The sequence below is a fragment of the Choloepus didactylus genome, chromosome 16 (genome assembly GCF_015220235.1).
Source record: "Choloepus didactylus isolate mChoDid1 chromosome 16, mChoDid1.pri, whole genome shotgun sequence".
Classification (NCBI taxonomy): domain Eukaryota; kingdom Metazoa; phylum Chordata; class Mammalia; order Pilosa; family Megalonychidae; genus Choloepus; species Choloepus didactylus.
Window position 1 is genome coordinate 21,723,426 of NC_051322.1, and position 19,785 is coordinate 21,743,210.

A 19,785-nucleotide genomic window follows, 5' to 3' on the forward strand; every position below is an offset into this window, starting at 1 on the left:
TCCACATCCTCACCAACACTTACTTGTCTGTCATTTTGATTATAGCCATCCTAGTGGGTATGAAGTGGTATCTCATTGTGGTTTGATTTACATTTCCTGAATGGTTAACATGTATATCCTCTTTGGAGAAATGACTAATTAAATTCATTGCTCATTTTTGAGCTGTCTTTGCACTGGTTGCAAGAATTCTTTATTTTGGATACAAGTCCCTTATCAGATAAATGATTTGGAAACATTTTTTCCCCATTCTGTGGGTTGTCTTTTTACTTTCTTGATGTGGTTCTTTGCAGTATAAAAGTTTTTTTCATTTTTTATGAAGTCCAATTTATCTATTTTTTCTTTTGTTGCTTGTGTTTTCTATGTAAAATCTAAGAATCCATTGCCTAATACAAGGTCCTGGAAATATTTCTGTTTTCTTCTAAGATTTTTAGTTTTAGCTCTATGATTCATTTTGAGTTAATTTTTGCATATGGTATGAGGTAGAGCTACATTTTCCAGTTGTCCCAGCACCATTTGTAGAAAAGATTATTCTTTTCCCATTTAATTGTCTTTGCACCACTGTCAAAAAGCCACAAATGAAAGGGTTTATATTGGGACTCTTATTCTATTCCATTGGCCTGCATCTTTCTGCCAACCATACTGTCTTGATTACCGTGGCTTTGTGTGGTAAATTTTGAAAACAGGAAGTGTAAATCTTCCAAATTTGTTCTTCTTTGTCAAAACTTTGGGCTATTTTGAGGTCTTTGAATCTCCCTATGAATTTTAGCATTAACCTGTCAACTTCTGCAAAGAGTCCACCTGGGATTTTCATAGGAAGTGCACTGAATCTGTAGAGCAGTTTGGAATGTACTGCTATCTTAACAACGTTAAGCCGTCCAATCCATGAAGGTGGGGCATATTTCCTTAATTTCTTTCAAAAATGTTTTGCAGTTTCCAGCATACAAGATTTTTATTTCATTCTTTTTGATACTAATGTAAATAGAATTATTTTCTTAACCTCATTTTCAGAATGTTTATTGCTTGTGTACAGAAATACAAGTGATTCTTGTATATTGCTCTTGTATGTTGCAACCTTGCTGAATTCATTTATTAGTTTTTTAGTGACTTCTTTACAATTTTGTACATGGAAGATCATGTTATCTATGAAAAGAGATAGTTTTACTTCTTCCTTTCCAATCTAGATGCCTTTTCCTTCTTTTTCTTGTCTAATTGCCCTGGCTACCACCTCAAGTACAATGCTGAATTGAAGTAGTAAAAGAGGATATCATTGTAATTATTTCTGATCTAAGGAGGAAAGTACTAGCATTCAGTCTATTACTATTAAGCATGATCTTTGCTGTGGGCTTTTTTTTTTTTGTAGATGCCCTTTATCAGATATGGAATGCTTTTTCTGAGTCTATTAAAATGATCATGGGGGTTTTGTCCTTTAATCTATGGATATGGTGTATTATATTACTTGATAATTGGATATAATACCAACCTTACATTCCCAGGCTAAATCCCATTTGGTATTGGTGTACAACCCTTTTTATATGTTACTGGGTCAGGTTTGCTAGCATTGTGTTGAAGATTTTTGCTTCTATATTAAAAGGGGTCTGTAGTTTTAATTTCTTGTAATATCTTTGTCTTCCTTTGGTATCAGGGTAATACTGGCCTCACAGGATGAGTTACAAAGTATTCTCTCCTCGTCCATTTCTGAGCAGTCTGTGAAGGATTGGTTTAATTATTTTTAAAATGTTTGATAGAATTCACCAAGAAAAGTCTTCTTGGCTTGGGATTTCTTTGTGGAATATTTAAAAATGACCAATTAATCTTTTTACTTGTTATTACCAGTTGCCTTTTTTAACCTGCTTTGATTCCACTTTCTAAAAGCAAACTCAAGAAGATACATGTTACTGCAAAGACACTTTCAATGTATGGAAGATTCAGATAAGCAGTTCCTAAAATTATCAAATTACATCTTGATTCCTAATCTTTACTGTCTAAACTTTAACATAGACAGAGATTTTGTTACCTCTCAACCACTCATGTATTTTCTACTAAATAATATGACCTTAAGAACCAGAAATTTCAGCCCATTTTACATAAGATTTACATACCGACCTTTTAACTGATACTTCCAACAAAGTCTATAATCACAAACTAAAGTTTGTACATCCATAGGGAATACATACAGATATGCATATCAACGACATATATACATATATATATATATTTTAAATCTATCTACATAAAAAAATACTGTCTCAGAACCTGTCAGGGAGGCAGTGTGTGTAGTGGAATAAATACTGGAATGGAAATCTGGAGGCCCAGTTCTGTGGTTGGCTCTAACTTAGACAAGATGCCTTAATATGTTTCTCCCACTGATAAAATTAAATTTAAGCCTAATAATTTTTCCTTTTGATCCTAAAAATACAATGACTTATTCTATAATGCCATTCTCATTGTTCTTACTTCAGAGTGGTCATAATGAAAACATTTTTTGTTACCTACACATAAACATACACACATTCGTATTTCGTTCTTACAGAACAAATCAACCAATTCGCAAAATCTTAAGAGAAAGAAGAGGAAGTCTGTGGTTAAACAATACAATTCCAGCATCTCAAAGTAGATGTTTCCGTATTCGCTCTGAAAAAGTTGTTACTCTTTTCTCTTTCTACATTACATATTTGCTTTTTCATAATGCCTCACAGGTACTGTTGCAAATGTGGCATCTAATAATTATGCTAACTTTCAAAAACCAAGGGTGTCAGTTTTCAGAAATTCTGAGCCTGTCGGAGAAACTGAACGGTATTTCATCAGTTGTCTCTTCAGGTACATTACTTCTACCAAATTGGGATGAATAATGGTGGGTATGATTACGTGAAATGAATGCATCTGGAGTCCGGCTGCAATGACAATTATCTGATGGCAGAATGTGGCTTGAATTACCAGAATGTAAATGGTAAATGTCTGGGAATGAATCTTGAGAAGAATGATAATGTCCAGCTGCACCTGATGTGGATACAGGACTCTGGTAAGGGCCATTAGACATAAGACAAGTTTGAAAGCAAGTCTTCCTTCCTAAACCTCGATGAATGTCTAATTTAGCAATGAGAGGTTTCCCAACATTCACTTCCTGCTTTTCCTCCACAGTATCTTCCAATCCTGAATACTGATATGATAAACACACTGTGAAGATTAGATGTTCCTGAAAAGGAAAATAAGTGAGGTTTGTTATTTTATCAATAGTGAAAGTATATCAATCTTAAAATATCACTTCATCAAACCAAACTAAACCAAATAACACAAAACCTATTCTCATCCCCACCTTTCTCAGGTTCTAAATACTCAAGGCATCCTTCGTATCTCCCACAGACTAAGAAAGACCATCTGTAATCATCTTCCTTTTTCTTCATTCAATACTAATTCTTAGAGGTCAGTAGAATTCTAGTTCCTACAAGTGAAAGTAGACAACCTCACAGAGATCTTAAATTATATTCCTGATGAACAATGGAAAGGTATTTTCTAAGCAGTGAGCCTTGGGAAACTTGCCCTTCCCTATTATTGGAGATGGGAAATTATTCTTTAAGGAAAAAATAATCTCGTTTTACACCTAGGTCAAAAGCTTAAGCTGTTATACAATTTATAAAATAAAAATCTACAATTATAGGTAGAGAAATATAACTGGATCAGATGATAGGCTTAATTTCTAAGATGAGAGGAGACTTTAATTAGATAAGCTATAAATAGGATGACAATGGGCTTATGCCTGTTGTCCTGGTGTAACTGTCAACAGTGCCCCACTTCATCCCCTAATGTTCATGTTGGGCTGATAAAATATATGGTCATGCAGTTATGAATGAGTTAAAAACTTGAGCTTGGCAAGGATATGCTTTCATCAGAAAGGTCAACCATGTACAGAGTTTCTCATATGTAAGGCAAGGAAAAAAGATTAAAACAATAAGATAAATTCCAATTCTAATCTTCTATGTTTTGTAGAAAGTCACAGAAATAGAAAACAACTGAAAATGCTAACATTTAAAAGTAGAATATAGTCTATGTCCCTAACTTTTCAACACCACTGAGGGTAATTACACATACTCACACAAAGAGATTCAGGCCACCAGGGGGAACAGAATACAACAGGAAAAAGATTACTGATGAGACCCACTGTAGATTTCTTATCTCTACTTCATTTTAATACCCAATGAAGCAGCCTTTATAGATAAAAAGAAGATCCACATGCCAAAATGAATCTTTTCTTTCATAAGCTTTTCCATTAGTTATAAAGACGAAAAGTAATAACCTTTAATTTTTGCAGTGAACTGAGTCTGGTATAGAGGCAATGCTTGGGAAGGTCCTTTGATACTAAATAGCTGCCAGTTTCTTCAGGAGTCCCTTTATTTGCATCTTTTGGATCAATATCTAGGTCCTGTGAAAATTGGTGAAAGTTAATAATGAAATCAGTGAAAGTCACAACATAGTCTATGTCACAAAACATCTTAAGAGACATCGTTCTCTCATATTCTGGCCTGAATAGGTAAGCCTTATCCAGGGATAAAGAAACAATGAAAATAGGCACTCTGACCCGGGAGGCGAGGAGAAGAATGGCAGCCGCAGAAGCCCGTCTCCCTGAAGTATCACGACGAGAAAAGCTACATCTATGGAATGGCTATAGGACATATCAAGATTTTTTGTTGTTTTATTTTTCTTTTGTAGCTTATCTAGCGATGTTTTGGTTATTTGGAACTGTTTTACTCAAATATTTGACATCTAAAATCTTTGGCGTTGCAGATGATAAAATCAGTGACACGAACAGATATCTGCACGCCAATGTTCATATCAGCATTATTCACAATTGCCAAGAGATGGAAACAACCCAAATGTCCTTCAACAGATGAGTGGATAAATAAAATGTGGTATATACACACGATGGAATACTACACGGCAGTAAGAAGGAACGATCTCGTGAAACATAAGACAACATTGATGAACCTTGAAGACATAATGCTGAGCGAAATAAGCCAGGCACAAAAAGAGAAATATTATGTGCTGCCACTAATGTGAACTTTGAAAAATGTAAAACAAATGGTTTATAATGTAGAATGTAGGGGAACTAGCAATAGAGAGCAATTAAGGAAGGGGGAACAATAATCCAAGAAGAACAGATAAGCTATTTAACGTTCTGGGGATGCCCAGGAATGACTATGGTCTGTTAATTTCTGATGGATATAGTAGGAACAAGTTCACAGAAATGTTGCTATATTAGGTAACTTTCTTGGGGTAAAGTAGGAACAGGTTGGAGGTAAAGCAGTTATCTTAGGTTAGTCGTCTTTTTCTTACTCCCTTGTTATGGTCTCTTTGAAATGTTCTTTTATTGTATGTTTTTGTTTTTGTTTTTTTTAATTTTTTTTTCATACAGTTTATTTAAAAAATAAAAAAAGTTAAAAAAAAAAAAAAAAAAAGAAACAATGAAAATAACATTCTATACTTAAAATAGTAATTTATTATGAATTTTGTTCTTATCTGACAAGTATCACCGACATTTAATTATGAATAGATTTAATGGGAATATATCTTTGAGGAATTCTAAATTCTGCACTAATACACTTGAAAAGTAAGTTTATATTTGAAAGGATAGCTTACTTTCAAATTATTTCCAGGAGCACTTGTCAGTGTACTTGTTTCTTTTTAAGTACTGCGAGCCCCATTAGTGTTCTACTCATGGATTCTCTCCTTTTTTATTCAACACTTTTGGGAAGGGGGACAGGGAATTTACATTACTGGTACTTTTAAGAAGAATAAATGGGCATGCATGCCAAAGTCAGCCCTCCACTTTTCCTCCTTTTTGAGCCAGCCCACCAGCCAAGAGCAAGATCTGTTCTGTTCCTCCAGAGAGCAGCCCACAGGTGCCCCCCACAACACACAGGGAGGCCTACCCTGGCCAGTGCTGCTGGGACTGGGGAGGGGCACCTGTCTAATTCCAGGGCTTACACTGAGCAGTGTACTCCATGAAGCCTGTATCAGTAATGAAAGTGATATTTTGGATTTCTGTTTGCTTATTCCTTGCTTACTTCTAAACCTGAGGATTTATCATTGCGTTTTAAATAAGAGAAAAAATGAGATACTTACAAGTGGGAAATCTGTAACATAGGCATCACACATTATTATTTCAGGTGGTTTGTGGACTATACTTGTATAGATTATCATGACATTGGAAAACTCAGCTGCAAATCCTAATTGAATATGAACTCCACATTGAAATTTAAGACACATACTTTCTGGAAGTTCTAAAAATGAATGACAAGAACAACATAGATAATTATTAAGTGTGCTTGTAAGTTTTCTGATAATAAATAGCAAACAAATTTTCCTTATGGGGCAGACTATGGTTAGGGCTTTCACTTTTGCTTAAAAATAGCATGTGATGAACATACTATTTACAAACATACTATCAAAACAAGAAGGAAAAAACCCACAATTATGCTGGCTGAACAAATCAAATCTTTCATTTACTATTTTCCTACAGTTCTTGTCCATTTGCAAATATGATTTCTATAGAGGTAATCAAAAGAACACAAACAGTTATAGATATATTTTTTTACTGTTACCTCAATCTTCTTGACATTTTTAATAAGGCATAATATCACTGAATGGTCATGTTGTAGCTTATTGCCTTTAACCATTCTGCTACTCTTGAATACCTATAATATTTCTGGTTTTTATTGTGGTTTTCTACCTCAGTATTTCATATATACTCTTAACTCTTAGGATTGTTGGATACAGCTGTTTTACGGCTCCTCATATATAAGACAAATTGTTTTTGACTAATATGAAATATAGATACGTTTTACCATAACATTTCTAAAACTGGATATTGTTAATTTTCAAAATGTTTACCTATTTGATAGGTTAAAAAAAAAAAAAGAAATACATTATCATGATGTTCATTTTCCTTTTCTTTGATTACTATTTATGTTTGCCATTTTCTATATTTGCTTCTTAATCATTAACATAGTCCTAAATGTGTGGATGGTTGAATTTGTAATCTTTGCTTATTTAATGGGTAATGGTCCTAATATTTTTTCTTACCATTTTGCATGAACTCTTTATTATAAAGAAATTATCCACTTATCAGTCAAATTTGCTACATATACAATCTGCCCTTTTTAGTTGTGTTTGATAAGAGGCTTAAGTTGTGTTTGCTTTTGATCTTTACCCTGTGATTTTGTTATTGTTGCTTAGAGAGCCGTTTTTAAGGAAAACATGCTTAATATCAATTACTTACCCAATTTCTATTTCTATCTGGAATATTGAGATAATATATTTATGTAATTTTATATTAAATTATATAAATTAAAGTACATTTATATTAATGTGCTTTAACATGTTAATTTACCAAAAAATATCTTAGAGAACAAAGACTAATAAAGATATTTTGTAGCTCAAAAAATACAATTATTTTCATTATCCATAATAAGAGATTCACAGCATAAACACATGGAACTCACAGAAAATCCAAAATCCTATTCATTCAATAATTTAAATTTACATTTAAACTAAATCACATAGGATTGCCAAAAAGTTAATAAAGTTACAGATATAATTTTTACCATTTTCTTTTTTCTTGATCACCCAACTATCTGATCCAAGTGTCAAAGAGACAATGCTCAGTAAGTTATACTAGCATATACTATTTGCTGAGCACCATGCTTGCTCTTTACATATGTAATCCCATTCACTCTCAACAACCCTATGAAATAGGTACTATTTCTCATTCCCATTTATCAAGTAGTAGAGATAGGATCAGTCCTGGCTGATTTTCAATATAGCACACTTCAACAGGGCACAATATAGGAGAATCTAAGGGACTGTGTATTAAACAAATCGAAAATTAACTGATTTAAAATTTTTTTAAATTTAAGGATTAAAAAATGATATTTAATATTACTGATTGTGAAAATGATGGGTTAAATAATTTAATATTTCCAACATCAAATAAATCAGTGTAATATCTATAAACATTTGTTAATCTTGGGTTTGTCTAAGAGGCCAAAATGTTTCCACTACAAAATTGGAAAGAAAGCTAGGTATTTGTTCAGGAGAAAAATATCTTCATGATTTAATATTTAATATTAAAGAAAGAGTGCACAAAAAATAGAATTTACCATACCATGTGCCTTGGCCCACTGTAGATTCCGCACCAGAGATTCTGCAGAATATGCTGTTCCCTGTATTGGATCAGTAAGTGCTCTCTTTTCTGATAAACTACTTCGAATCTCTAAAGCCTGTTTGCCTTTGGTAAGGTGACATTTACCCATATCTAAAAGGTAAGAAGTAATATATATTTTTAAGCTATGTTTTTAAATATTTAGACCAAGACTTCTCCTACTAATTAGGTTATAGCCTCAATATTATTTTTTCACTCAACAAATACTTACTGAACACATGCTGTGTACCATGGCCAAGTATATATGCAAAATAAATAAAGTATAACCACAACAGAAAGAAATACAATCTAAAACTTCCAAACAGAGGAGACAAGGAGGAATAAAGAAAACTTAAGACTTTCTCTTGAAGCGTATTAATTCATGGATTAATAAACAATTGCTGGCTTCCTCATCAAGTGATCCCTATCTAGATGAACCACAAGATCAAGAAACTGAGGTGGGTGGGCTTGTGGTATTAATGTTAAAAAAAGATAAACAAAGATTTTTAACAATAAAAGAACAAGAAGACATAAAGAACCAAGCAGAAATCTCAGATATAAAACCTATAAATCAAAATAAAGAACACAATAGATGGGATGCAGAACAGAATGGGTACAGCTAAGAAAACAATTTGTGATCTGGAGAATCAAACTGAAGAATTCTCCCAGAAGAAAGAGGGAGAGGACAAAGAAATGGACCATAATAGAGAAGAAAAGTTAAGAAATAGGTAGAACAGAATTAGAAGCAGAAATCCTAAGTAGTCGAAATCCCAGGAAGAGAGAAAAACAAAAATAGACAGGAGAAAGTATTTGCAGAAATAACAGAAAGAAATCAATCAGAAAAAGGTCCAAGACTTCAGACTGAAAGAGCCCATACAATGTCAAAGAAGAAACATAAGGAAAAATCCACACTAAGATAATTACAGTGAAATTTAAGAATATCAAAAACTAAGAAAATTTTAAAATCTTCCTGAGAGAAAAAGACAATCAAGTTCTCAAGAGCAAGAATATAATGGAGTAGTATTTTTCAAACTATTGAAGGAAAAGAACTTTGAACACAGAAAGTTCAGCTCAATGACAATGACAGCTACATTGTCATTTGAATATGAAGGTATGATAAAAAAAAAATCCCACCAAGCAGTCTAAAAATTTTTGCCATACATAACCCACATCAGAAACAATTTTAGATGGAATATCTAAATAAGGGAAGAGGCAAATTCAGGAATACTGCAAGAGATATATAAAGTAAAGGTGTTAATTACCTTGGTAAAGTTTGTTGTTTTTCAACAATAATAAGGTTAAAGAAAAGAAGGAGAAAAATATATCTATAATAAACCAGAACCCAGTCCAGGCAACATCAACATGTTGGGGGTTGAGTGGCAAGACCAAGGGGTATGAAGGTCTTTTAAAATTCCTTCCTAGTTAAGGGAAGGATATAGAAATCAACCAAAAAACAAACACATGAAAAATGAACAGAAGAATGAGCCAAATAAAAAATATCAGTTAACAAGATTGAAACAGGAAAAAAAATAATTAAAATAAGTATAAATGAACTAAGTTTTCTAGTTAAAAGAAAATATTTACCAGATTGTATTTAAAAATCTGCTATATGCTGCCTCCAAAAGTGATCACCAAAGCAAAATGACATGAAATGTTTGAAGGAGAAAAGAATATAAGAAGACATATCAGATAAATGGTAACCAAAAGAAAGCTGGTTTTGCTATATTAATATCAGACAAAGTATCTTTAAGACAAACATAAAAGCATTCTTTAGGATGGAGGTGGTTACTATGTATGAAAAAAGATTCAATTCACCAAGAAAATACATACATTAAAAACACATATGGCCCTATTAAAAGAGCCACAACCCTTAAGTAAAAACTGATAGAATTATGAGGAAAAATTGATAAATGGGAAATTTCAACATCTCTCTTAATAGATCAAAGAGACAAAATCATCAGCAAAGATTTAGAAGAACTGAACAACAAAATAATAAGCTTGATCATTAGGACACAGATAGAGTTCTATAAGCAATAACTATAGAGAAAATCTATTTTTTTCAAACATACATGCAAAATTTACAAAAATTCATCTTGCACTTGGCCATAATGAGAGCCTCCACAAACTTCAAAGAACAGTAAACAGACAGACATGATCTTTTGACCACAAAGCAATTACAGTAGAAAATAAAAAGCTAAATTAAAAATCTTGGCATTTTTGGAAATTAAACACACATTATTACATAACTTAAAGAGTAAAGAAAAAAACAAAATAGAACTTAAAAAAAATCAAAATAGAAACTAAAAAAAATATTTTTATATTTTATTTTACCTTCTGCAACTTCATCCAGTAATACAGTAATTTTCTTGTCTTCTAATAACCTATCTTTCAAAAATTTCATGAAGATTCCATTCGCCAATCCAGAATGCTGGATTTCAAAAGCTTCTGCTCCTTGACACCTTAAAAACAGCAAAAAGCAAACAGTTGCGACATAGCAAGAATGGGAGTGTCCATAAATACTAATGAGCCTCATTCTCTCTTCTGCCTCAGGCATGACACCCCTAATAAAAGAGTTACTAGTAAAAACAAACTGCCAAGGTATGAAGTGCTAAAGTCAATGACTTAAAATTTTCTACCAAGAACATCAAGGAGGCAATTTTATACCTGGATGTCTATGGATATTTCTAGGCCTCTGATCTAAAATAAAAAAGGAGTCATCAAAGAGTAAAATAATCTTCAATGTAAGTATAAAGTTTTCTTACGTGGCATATCCAAACACAATGTTGGCAGTGACTTTTAATGCATCCAAGATTGGAATGGTATCATCGTAGTCATTTCTATTCAACAACAACAAAAAAAAAAAAAAAAAAAAAAAGAGAGGGGGAAAGGGCAGATACAAACATGAAAAATTAAACAAGAAATCTTAAAAGAACGTAAGTAATAACAGAAAATATGATATATGATTCTAGTACAAATAACTTAAAAATACAGATTCAAAATTCCTTGGTGTGGTCAGCTACTATTTGTCAAAATTAATCCAGGGCTCTGTTAAGACAGCAGACAGTCACATCTTTTCTCTTGTTAGGTTTAAAACTAGAGTTGTATTTGAACGCTGATGTTGAATTTTGAACGGTAAGTGCTGAGCAAGGGAAAAACAGTAAATCTGAGAAGTCACTATGGCATAATTATTGGGTCTGTTCTCTAGTAACACAATGGCAGACAACTGGGATCCAAACCTTCAAACATCTGCTGCAACTAAGCTTTCCATATCTGCGAGACAAGAACTGACTAGAATGACTGGATGTGCCAATTCTGTTGGTGTTGGTTCTGTTAATCCTCCAGGAATAACTGCATTTCAGTTTGCTTTAGATTTATTTCTTAAAGGCTGACCTTTAACTGCAACAAACTTCATTCAATAAGCAGAAATTTTACCTTTTTCTACACATATCCAACAAGAACACATTGAGTCCAGTTTCTTTCTCTTGCATCAATTTCAATATATTTTGCACACACAGGCAATTTTCAGACCTATAGGGATTTGGAGCATCAATAGGGACCATAAAGCTGTTCCCAAAGTTTTCATACCCATGTCCTGCATAATATAATAATCCTGAAAAGAACAAAAAAAAAAGGGTAGGTGTTAATTCTACAATGCACTCTGAATATGTAGCACACGCACAAAAAAGAGAGATGTTTATTTTCTTCAAGTTGAAACAAGCAAGAAAGACCCAATCATAACTATATTCAATGTTAACTTAATTTGCATTTTAAAAGTTATTTTGTAACTGTTTGAAGTACTTGTGTTTCAAACCAACATCAAAATGCTGTCCTTCAGTGTATTTTAACTCCTTAGTGTAATACATTTGTAACCAATGGTATAACATCGAATCCAGTTTTATCCCATGATGTATAAAAAAGACAGTGACAGGACTTCTTTGCTGGCTCATTTGTCTCCTCCACGGCATGAGGACTTTCTTCAGGGCAGCAACTATCTTTACATTTATCCCCGTATTCCTGGCACAATAAAAATATAAATGTAGATTTTTCTAAGCAGGAAGTAGGAATCGGATTATCATGGATTGCTATTTCTTCTTTTTGTTATGAGATATAAATGCTATTAATTTTCTATCTATAGGCTTTTAAATTAATAATTAAAAATTTGGGTTAATTTTAAGATTCAACAGATGAGTCATATTTCTCTACTGAGAAATTACACTATAAAAACTGCACCAAACAACTCTGAACACTTTCCTGAAAAGACATCTGCTTAGGCAATAAAAAAAAACAAAACAAAAGTATCAGTATGCGCTTCCTAATAAAAAGTTAAGTATAGAATTACCATATGACCTGGCAATTCCACTTCTAGGTATATACCCAAAAGAACTGAAATCAGGGTTATGAACTGATGTTTGCACACCGATGTTCATAGTGGAATGCAATTCACAGTTGCCAAAAGGTGGAAGCAACCCAAGTGTCCATCAACAGATGAGGGAATAAACCAACTGTGGAATATTATTTGGCTGCAAAGAAGGAATGAAGTTTTGATGCATGTGACAACATGGATGAACCCTGATGACATCATATTGAATGAAATAAGCCAGACACAAAAGGATAAATACTGTATGATCTCCATATATGAAATAAACAGAATATGTAAATTTATAAAGTTAGAAACAAAGAATACAGATTACCAAGGGCTGGGTAGGGGTAGGGAATAGGGAGTTATGCTTACTTGGTACTGAGTTTTTGTTTGGGATGAAGGAAAAGTGTTGGCAATGAATGATGGCGATAGAGGCACGTTGTTGTGATTGTAATCAGCACCAATGAATTGTATATTTGAAAGCAGATAAAATAGGAAATTTTAGGTTGTATATAAGCTATCAGAAAAACTACAACAACACTATAGAACTGTATAATGCAGAGTGAATACTAATGTAAACTATGCACTATATTATAAATAGTATAATTATAATAATAATGTCTCATCAATTGTAACAAAGGTACCATACTAAAGCAGAGAGTTAATAATAGTGAAAACTGTGTGTGTGAGAGGGAGATATATCAGAACTCTGTACTTTCTGCATGACTTTTCTGTAAACTTACAACTGCTCTAATAAAAAGAAAATGGGCAAAGGATTTGAATAGCATTCTACAAAGAGGAACACAAATAACCAATAAGGACATGAAAGGAGGCTCAAAATATTAGCCATTAAATAAATGCATATCAAAACCACAATGAGATACCATGTCACACTTAGCAAGACGGCTATAATCTAAAAGACAGACAATAACAAGTATTGGCAAGGATGAGGAGAAACTGGAACCCTTATCCCTTTCTAGTGGGAATGTAAAGTGGTGAAGATACTTCAGAAAACAGTTTTGACAGTTCCTCAATAAGTTAAAACAGTGTTACCATAGGATTCAGTGATTCCACTCTTAGGTATAAACCTAAGAGAACTGAAAACATAGGTCCACACCAATGTACATAAATGTTCACAGTAGCACTATTTGTAATATCCAAAAAGTGGAAACAACCCATCCAAATGTCCATTTGTACAATGGAATATTATTCAGTGATAAAAAAGAAATGAGCTATCAAGCCACTAAAAGACACGGACGAAACTTAAATGCATATTGCTTTGTAAAATAAGCCAGTTGGAAAACGCTACATGCTGTATGAGTCCAACCATTTGTCATTCTGTAAAAGGCAAAACTATAGAAACAGTAAAAAGAATAGTTTGCGGGAAGGGAGGAGAGATATTTAGGTGGCGTATAGTTTGGCAGTTCCAGGGGTTTGCAGGGAAGGAGGATGAATATTTAGGTGGCTCACAGGGAAATTTTAGGGCAATAAAACTATACTCATGGTACTGTAATGGCAAATACATGACATTATACATTTGTCAAAACACACAAACCACTACAAAGAGTGAATCCTAATGTAAACTGTGGATTCCGGTTATAATGATGCATCAATATTGGTTTATCAATTGTAACAAATGTACCATACCAATGTGGGAGGGTATATGAACACTCTGCATACTTCCTGCTCAACTTTTCTGTAAACCTAAAAACTGCTATAAAAAATAAAGTCTATTTGGAAAAAAAAGGAATGAAGTTCTGATATATGCTACAACATGAGTGAATCAGGATGACATTATGTGAAGTGAAAGAAGTCAGATACAAAAGACCACATATTGTATGACTTCATTTATATGAAATATCCACAATAGGCAAATCTACAGAGACAGAAAGTGGATTAGTGGTTGCCAAGGGCTAGGGAGGGGAGAAGGTGTGGGGAGAAACTGCTAATGGGTATGGGTTTCTTTTGGAATGATGAAAATGTTTCGGAATTAGGTAGTGGTGACGGATACATAACTTTGTGAATGGTACACTTAAAAGAGTAAAAATTTATATCCCTCCATCATGTATTCAAAGTATGACTCTATTTCCCAACAGTCTTTACTGTTTCTAGAGCAAGATAAATTTATTCTAACTTCCATATCTTTGCTCAAGTTACACTATCTCCCTTCTATCTATCCAAATCTTGACCAATCTTAAAGGGTTATCTCAAGTTCAGAATCTTCGGTAAGTAGCTTTCTAATACACTTCAATCTCTTTCTGCTTTGAAATGCTGCAGCAACGCTCTCTGACGTTTAATCACAGATTGGCTTTTACTACATTTTACAGTTCTATGTATATTTAGTTTCTCTAATAAAAAATGATGAGAAAGACATTAATCTTTTCCAGTCATATAGCATTTTCAAGGCATTTTCATATACACAATCTAATTTTAATCCATACTGCCGTTAAAGGATTTCTATGCCTATTTCATGGATGAGAAAATTGAATTTCAAAAGATTAAATGATTTGCCTAAAATCACATAGCTGACAGGTGTCTAGATTCCATAAATAACATTTTTGCCCTGCTATTTTAAGGTACTATAATTTTCTTGGAGCATAGATCAGGTTTTTTGATTCTTTGTACCTCCCTCAGTACCTAGCATACTCCTTACCTGAGCTATGGATATAATAAGAGCTCAGTAAATATTTACTGAATTACATGAAATTAACATGGCAAGCCAATCAGGACAGATTCTGACTTGGTGCCCTTTCTATAAAGGGAGTGACTTCTAGTAGAAATGGTGCCATTTTTACAATGATACTACTGAGACACAACCAGCCAGAAAGCCTTGGTGCTACTCCCACTGACTGACTGACACACCTGGCTCTAACTAGCAAGACTTGACCTGGGAGAGGAAACACCTTTAAGGGAAGGCTTAGCCTCCATTCATCCATGGTAGAGCAAAGCGTGGTTACCTTATTTCAATGTCAAATGCCCAGCCCTGCAATTGTTGAAATTATGACACTTACAACAAAATACCTTTTCTCCTCCTAAAAATGATTTATGAGACATACAAACATTTTGTATTGAACCCTAAATCTAAATTATACTGAGGGGATTAAATATTTTTATGTAAGATAAACTAGTCTAAATCATTGTATTTTTTTTGTAGATATAGTTAACTTCTTTATTTGGAAATAATTTCAAACCTACAGGAGAGTTGCAAAAAATAAAAATAAAAAAAAAAACATAAAGAGAAGTCCAACATATACCCCTCACCCAGATACCCAGATCCACCAACTTTTTTTTAAAATTCAGTTTTATTGAGATATATTCACATACCATACAATCATCCATGGTGTATAATCAACTGTTCACAGTACCATCATATAGTTGTGCATTCATCACCCCAATCTATTTTTGAACACTTTCCTTATACCAGAAAGAATCAGAATAAGAACAACAAATAAAAATAAAAAAGAACACCAAAACCATTCCCCCCATCCCACCCTATTTTTCATTTAGTTTTTGTCCCCATTTATCTACTCATCCATCCATACAGTGGATAAAGGGAGTGTGATCCAAAGGTTTTCACAATCACACTGTCACCCATTGTAAGCTACATTGTTGTACAATCGTCAAGAGTCAGGGTTACTGGGTTGGAGTTTGGTAGTTTCAGATATTTACTTCTAGCTATTCCAATGCATTAAAACGTAAAAAGTGTTATCTATATAGTGCATAAGAATGTCCACCAGAGTGACCTCTTGGCTCCATTTGAAATCTCTCAGCCACTGAAGCTTTATTTCGTTTCATTTTGCATCCCCCTTTTGGTCAAGAAGATGTTCTCAATCCCACAATGCCGGGTCCAGATTCATCCCCGGGAGTTATATCCTGCGTTGCCAGGGAGATTTACACCCCTGGAAGTCAGGTCCCACGTAGGGGAGAGGGCAGTGAGATCACCTGCCAAGGTGGCTTAGTTAGAGAGCGAGCGAGCCACATCTGAGCAACAAAGAGGCACTCGGGGAGACTCTTAGGTGCAATTATAAGCATGTTTAGCCTCTCCTTTGCAGTAACAAGCTTCACAGGGGCAAGCCCCAAGACAGAGGACTCAGCATAAATCACTGTATTTTAAAAATTCTACTTTTAGTACTGCTTTTTCATTTAATGAACTATCCCATTACTTAAGGATAGAAAGATAAAGCAGGTATCTTTATAAATGTTAAAGAATTTAGTATGGTGAGAAATATAATCCTGCAAGTTAGCTCTTTAAGAAGTTTCATTTTAGGGGAACATGATTTCCAAAAATATAGTTTGTCACAGACACTTATTTTTGTCTACAGAGAAAATAATGATTTAAATGGAAGGCTTTCCAACTTGAGTTCTTAAGTTGTGCTGCATGCAGCCCAGTGCCCTGTTTAGAAGATCAACTGCCATCACCACTACCTCTCGCAGACGCACACAGCACTTCCTGTGGGCAGGCACTGTTCTAAGAAAGTACTCTACTTATACTCCCTCACTTACATGCCCTCTACATACATTCCTTCACTTACATTCCCTCTTCTTACACTCCCTCACTTAGGTGTCACAACACTCTGTGAGGTCGGTAATATTACCAGCCCCTCCTTTTTTTAATGTAATTTTATCAAGATATATTCACGCCATGCAATCCATCTGAAGTATACAATCAATAGTTCACAGTATCATCACATATTTGTGTATTCATCACCATGATCAGTTTTAGAACATTTGCATTACTCCAGAAAAAGAAATAAAAAGAAAAAAGAAGACCCCAAACATCCCATACCCCTTTATCCCTCCTTCTTGTTGATCACTAGTATTGTACTCTACCCAATTTTAAGACTTACAATAGAGATAGTTTAACTAAGACAGTACACTATTGTCAGAGAGATATATAGATCAGTGGAACAGAACACAACATCCAGAAGAAGATACATACAAACACGGGCAACTGACTTTTTTTTTGTTTGTTTGTTTGTTTGTTTGTTTTTTGCTATATAGTTATACAATCATTATCAAAGAACAAAGCTACTGGATTACAGTTCAACAACTTCAGGTATTTCCTTCTGGCTATTCTAAAACACTAGACAGTGAAAAGTAATATATAATGCATCAGTATTCACAGTAATTTGTTAAATCCAAATTTCTCAGTTACATCTCCTCCCTCTCATCTGATATTTCAATCTTCAGGGATATCTGGGCAATGACCATTTTAACGTCTTCGGGCTGGAAACGGGTATTGACCTTATGGGGCAGAGGAATGAAACTGGTTGATGTTCTTGGAGAGACTGGTACCTCTAGGTTTCGGGACAAGCCCCTGCTACAGATGTAAAAACTGAGACACTGAGAAGTCAGTTTAACAGCTCACCAAGATTTACATGACTAGTAAGTGATAGATCCAGGATATGGATGCAGGCCAGCTTTAAACACTGTGCTATGTTATACTGTCTCTTTAACTTTACTCTCAGAAAATATAAAATGTTAGTACATTGTTTTTTCATTGCTTCACTACATTATAGCTTTAAAGAATCCCCTCCCTGCCTTTTTTCAAGTGAAACCTTAGGCAGAACCTCTGTACATAAGAAAGGTGAAAGCTGTGTTTCTCTAATTGAGGCCTGAAGTGGAATGATACCTAGTCCAAAGCCTCCATCTAAAGATGTAAGAAAGCATGAATTCCTTAAATAAATAGACAGTAAACTGCGATATTAATAGCTACAATATTTTGAGCACTTTTAATGTACCGCTAATTATTTTACCTCATGTATTCACTTTTTAGACTCTTCTTGGCTTAAAACAGTTAAATAACTAGACCACAGTCACAGCTAGCAAGCAGAGGAACCAAGAGTTGAACCCCAGTTTGCTACTTTAAGGCCCACTGTTTAACCACTGGGCTACACTGAAACTAAATGATTCCTGAGCAGACTCCTTTAATATCCTCCTCCATCAAAGCACAGCTAAGCTGCAGCGCTTGGTGATCATAGAAAGGCACTTGGTGAGCAGGGTAGATATCAGGCCAAATAATTACTTTCTATCCTAGCTATCTATGTAAGATAACTAGAATCCTTAGCCTTATTTATCTTTAAGGACATGTAGCATAAGTCAGTTATTTATATTCCTGGTTCTTTTTTTTTCAATATTTATATATGTTTAAAAGCAAATTACTTATTTTCTGTTCTGTTGTAATTTTTAGTTATTTATTTGCAAAATCATGGGCAATATAATATAAAAGTTTATAAACTTGACTCCCTGTGTTTTCCATATCTAAAGTTGTTCATACCGAAACTTCTATGACTCTGCCCTCCCACCTCCACATCCCCCCCCCGCCAAGTACTGTCAGTCATGGGGGTTTCAACTAGAGGTAAAGGCATAGTTCAGAAGAAAAATTAAACATGTTTCTTTATAGCATGCCCTAAAACTTCAAGCCTCTACCACACTTACATTTAATGTAGATGTGTCTGATGTTTTGGATATTCACAAAACTTCAAAATATAATGCAGCCACCCTGTTAAGACATGAATCAGCAGGATTTAAAAAAATTTCTAGTTTTCTTAAGCTGCCATTTTGCTTTAATATGCCTCTTGATTTCTCATATTCCAAAATGATGTTTTATACTGGGGCAAAGCTTCAGCCTAAGCTGAACTGTTTTCTCGCTACCACTTTTTAATATTTCTGGTTCTCTACTTAGCAGAGGCACTTAAGGTTTTGATTTAAAAAGCCGAAACAAAGGACTTGAAGCCAAGGTGATAATGTTAGTAAAAAAATGAGATTGAATAATCAAGCACACTAGTCTTCAAATAATTCCCTCACTCTCCACCAATCCAGAAACCTAATTTGGTCAGTCATTTTTCCTCCATACTCATTACTTCTAGTGAAGTTTTAGAAGCCTTTTCCTCTTTTATACAATGTTTAAGCCATTTTATTAATATAGGCATCTTGAAAATTGAGATAAATTAGATAATATAAAAATTAAAAAATCAAACAATTCACCTGACTCTAGGCTGAAAACATTAACCAATTAACCAAGGGTGCATATTTGTATAGTATATTCTACCATATTTTCACAAGCAACATGGATGAATTTACCCATAGTCACCACTCCATGATACTCATAAGCAAAATGGTTTATCACAATATCAGCATAATAGTTGAAATCTCAAATCTGAGGTGTTTAGCTTGTTAATTTCATTTGTGTTAGAGCTGTAATCATTTAGATAATGCATCTAAATAACAA

At 33.9% G+C, this 19,785-nt stretch overlaps 1 protein-coding gene across 3 annotated transcripts in view; it reads right to left on the reverse strand.

The window, feature by feature from the left end:
• Positions 1 to 1,291: 1,291 nt before the first annotated feature.
• Positions 1,292 to 19,785, reverse strand: part of MALT1 (MALT1 paracaspase) — a 61,809-nt gene continuing 43,315 nt past the window's right edge. For all 3 annotated transcript variants that reach the window (XM_037805695.1, XM_037805694.1, XM_037805696.1), the window contains 7 exons: positions 11,627 to 11,804; positions 10,957 to 11,031; positions 10,526 to 10,653; positions 8,159 to 8,308; positions 6,118 to 6,275; positions 4,292 to 4,417; positions 1,292 to 3,193 (listed from right to left, as the gene is read on the reverse strand). In XM_037805695.1, coding sequence (XP_037661623.1) covers positions 2,753 to 3,193; positions 4,292 to 4,417; positions 6,118 to 6,275; positions 8,159 to 8,308; positions 10,526 to 10,653; positions 10,957 to 11,031; positions 11,627 to 11,804 — 1,256 coding nt within the window. In that variant the 3' untranslated portion in view covers positions 1,292 to 2,752. The remainder of the gene's footprint in view (positions 3,194 to 4,291; positions 4,418 to 6,117; positions 6,276 to 8,158; positions 8,309 to 10,525; positions 10,654 to 10,956; positions 11,032 to 11,626; positions 11,805 to 19,785) is intronic.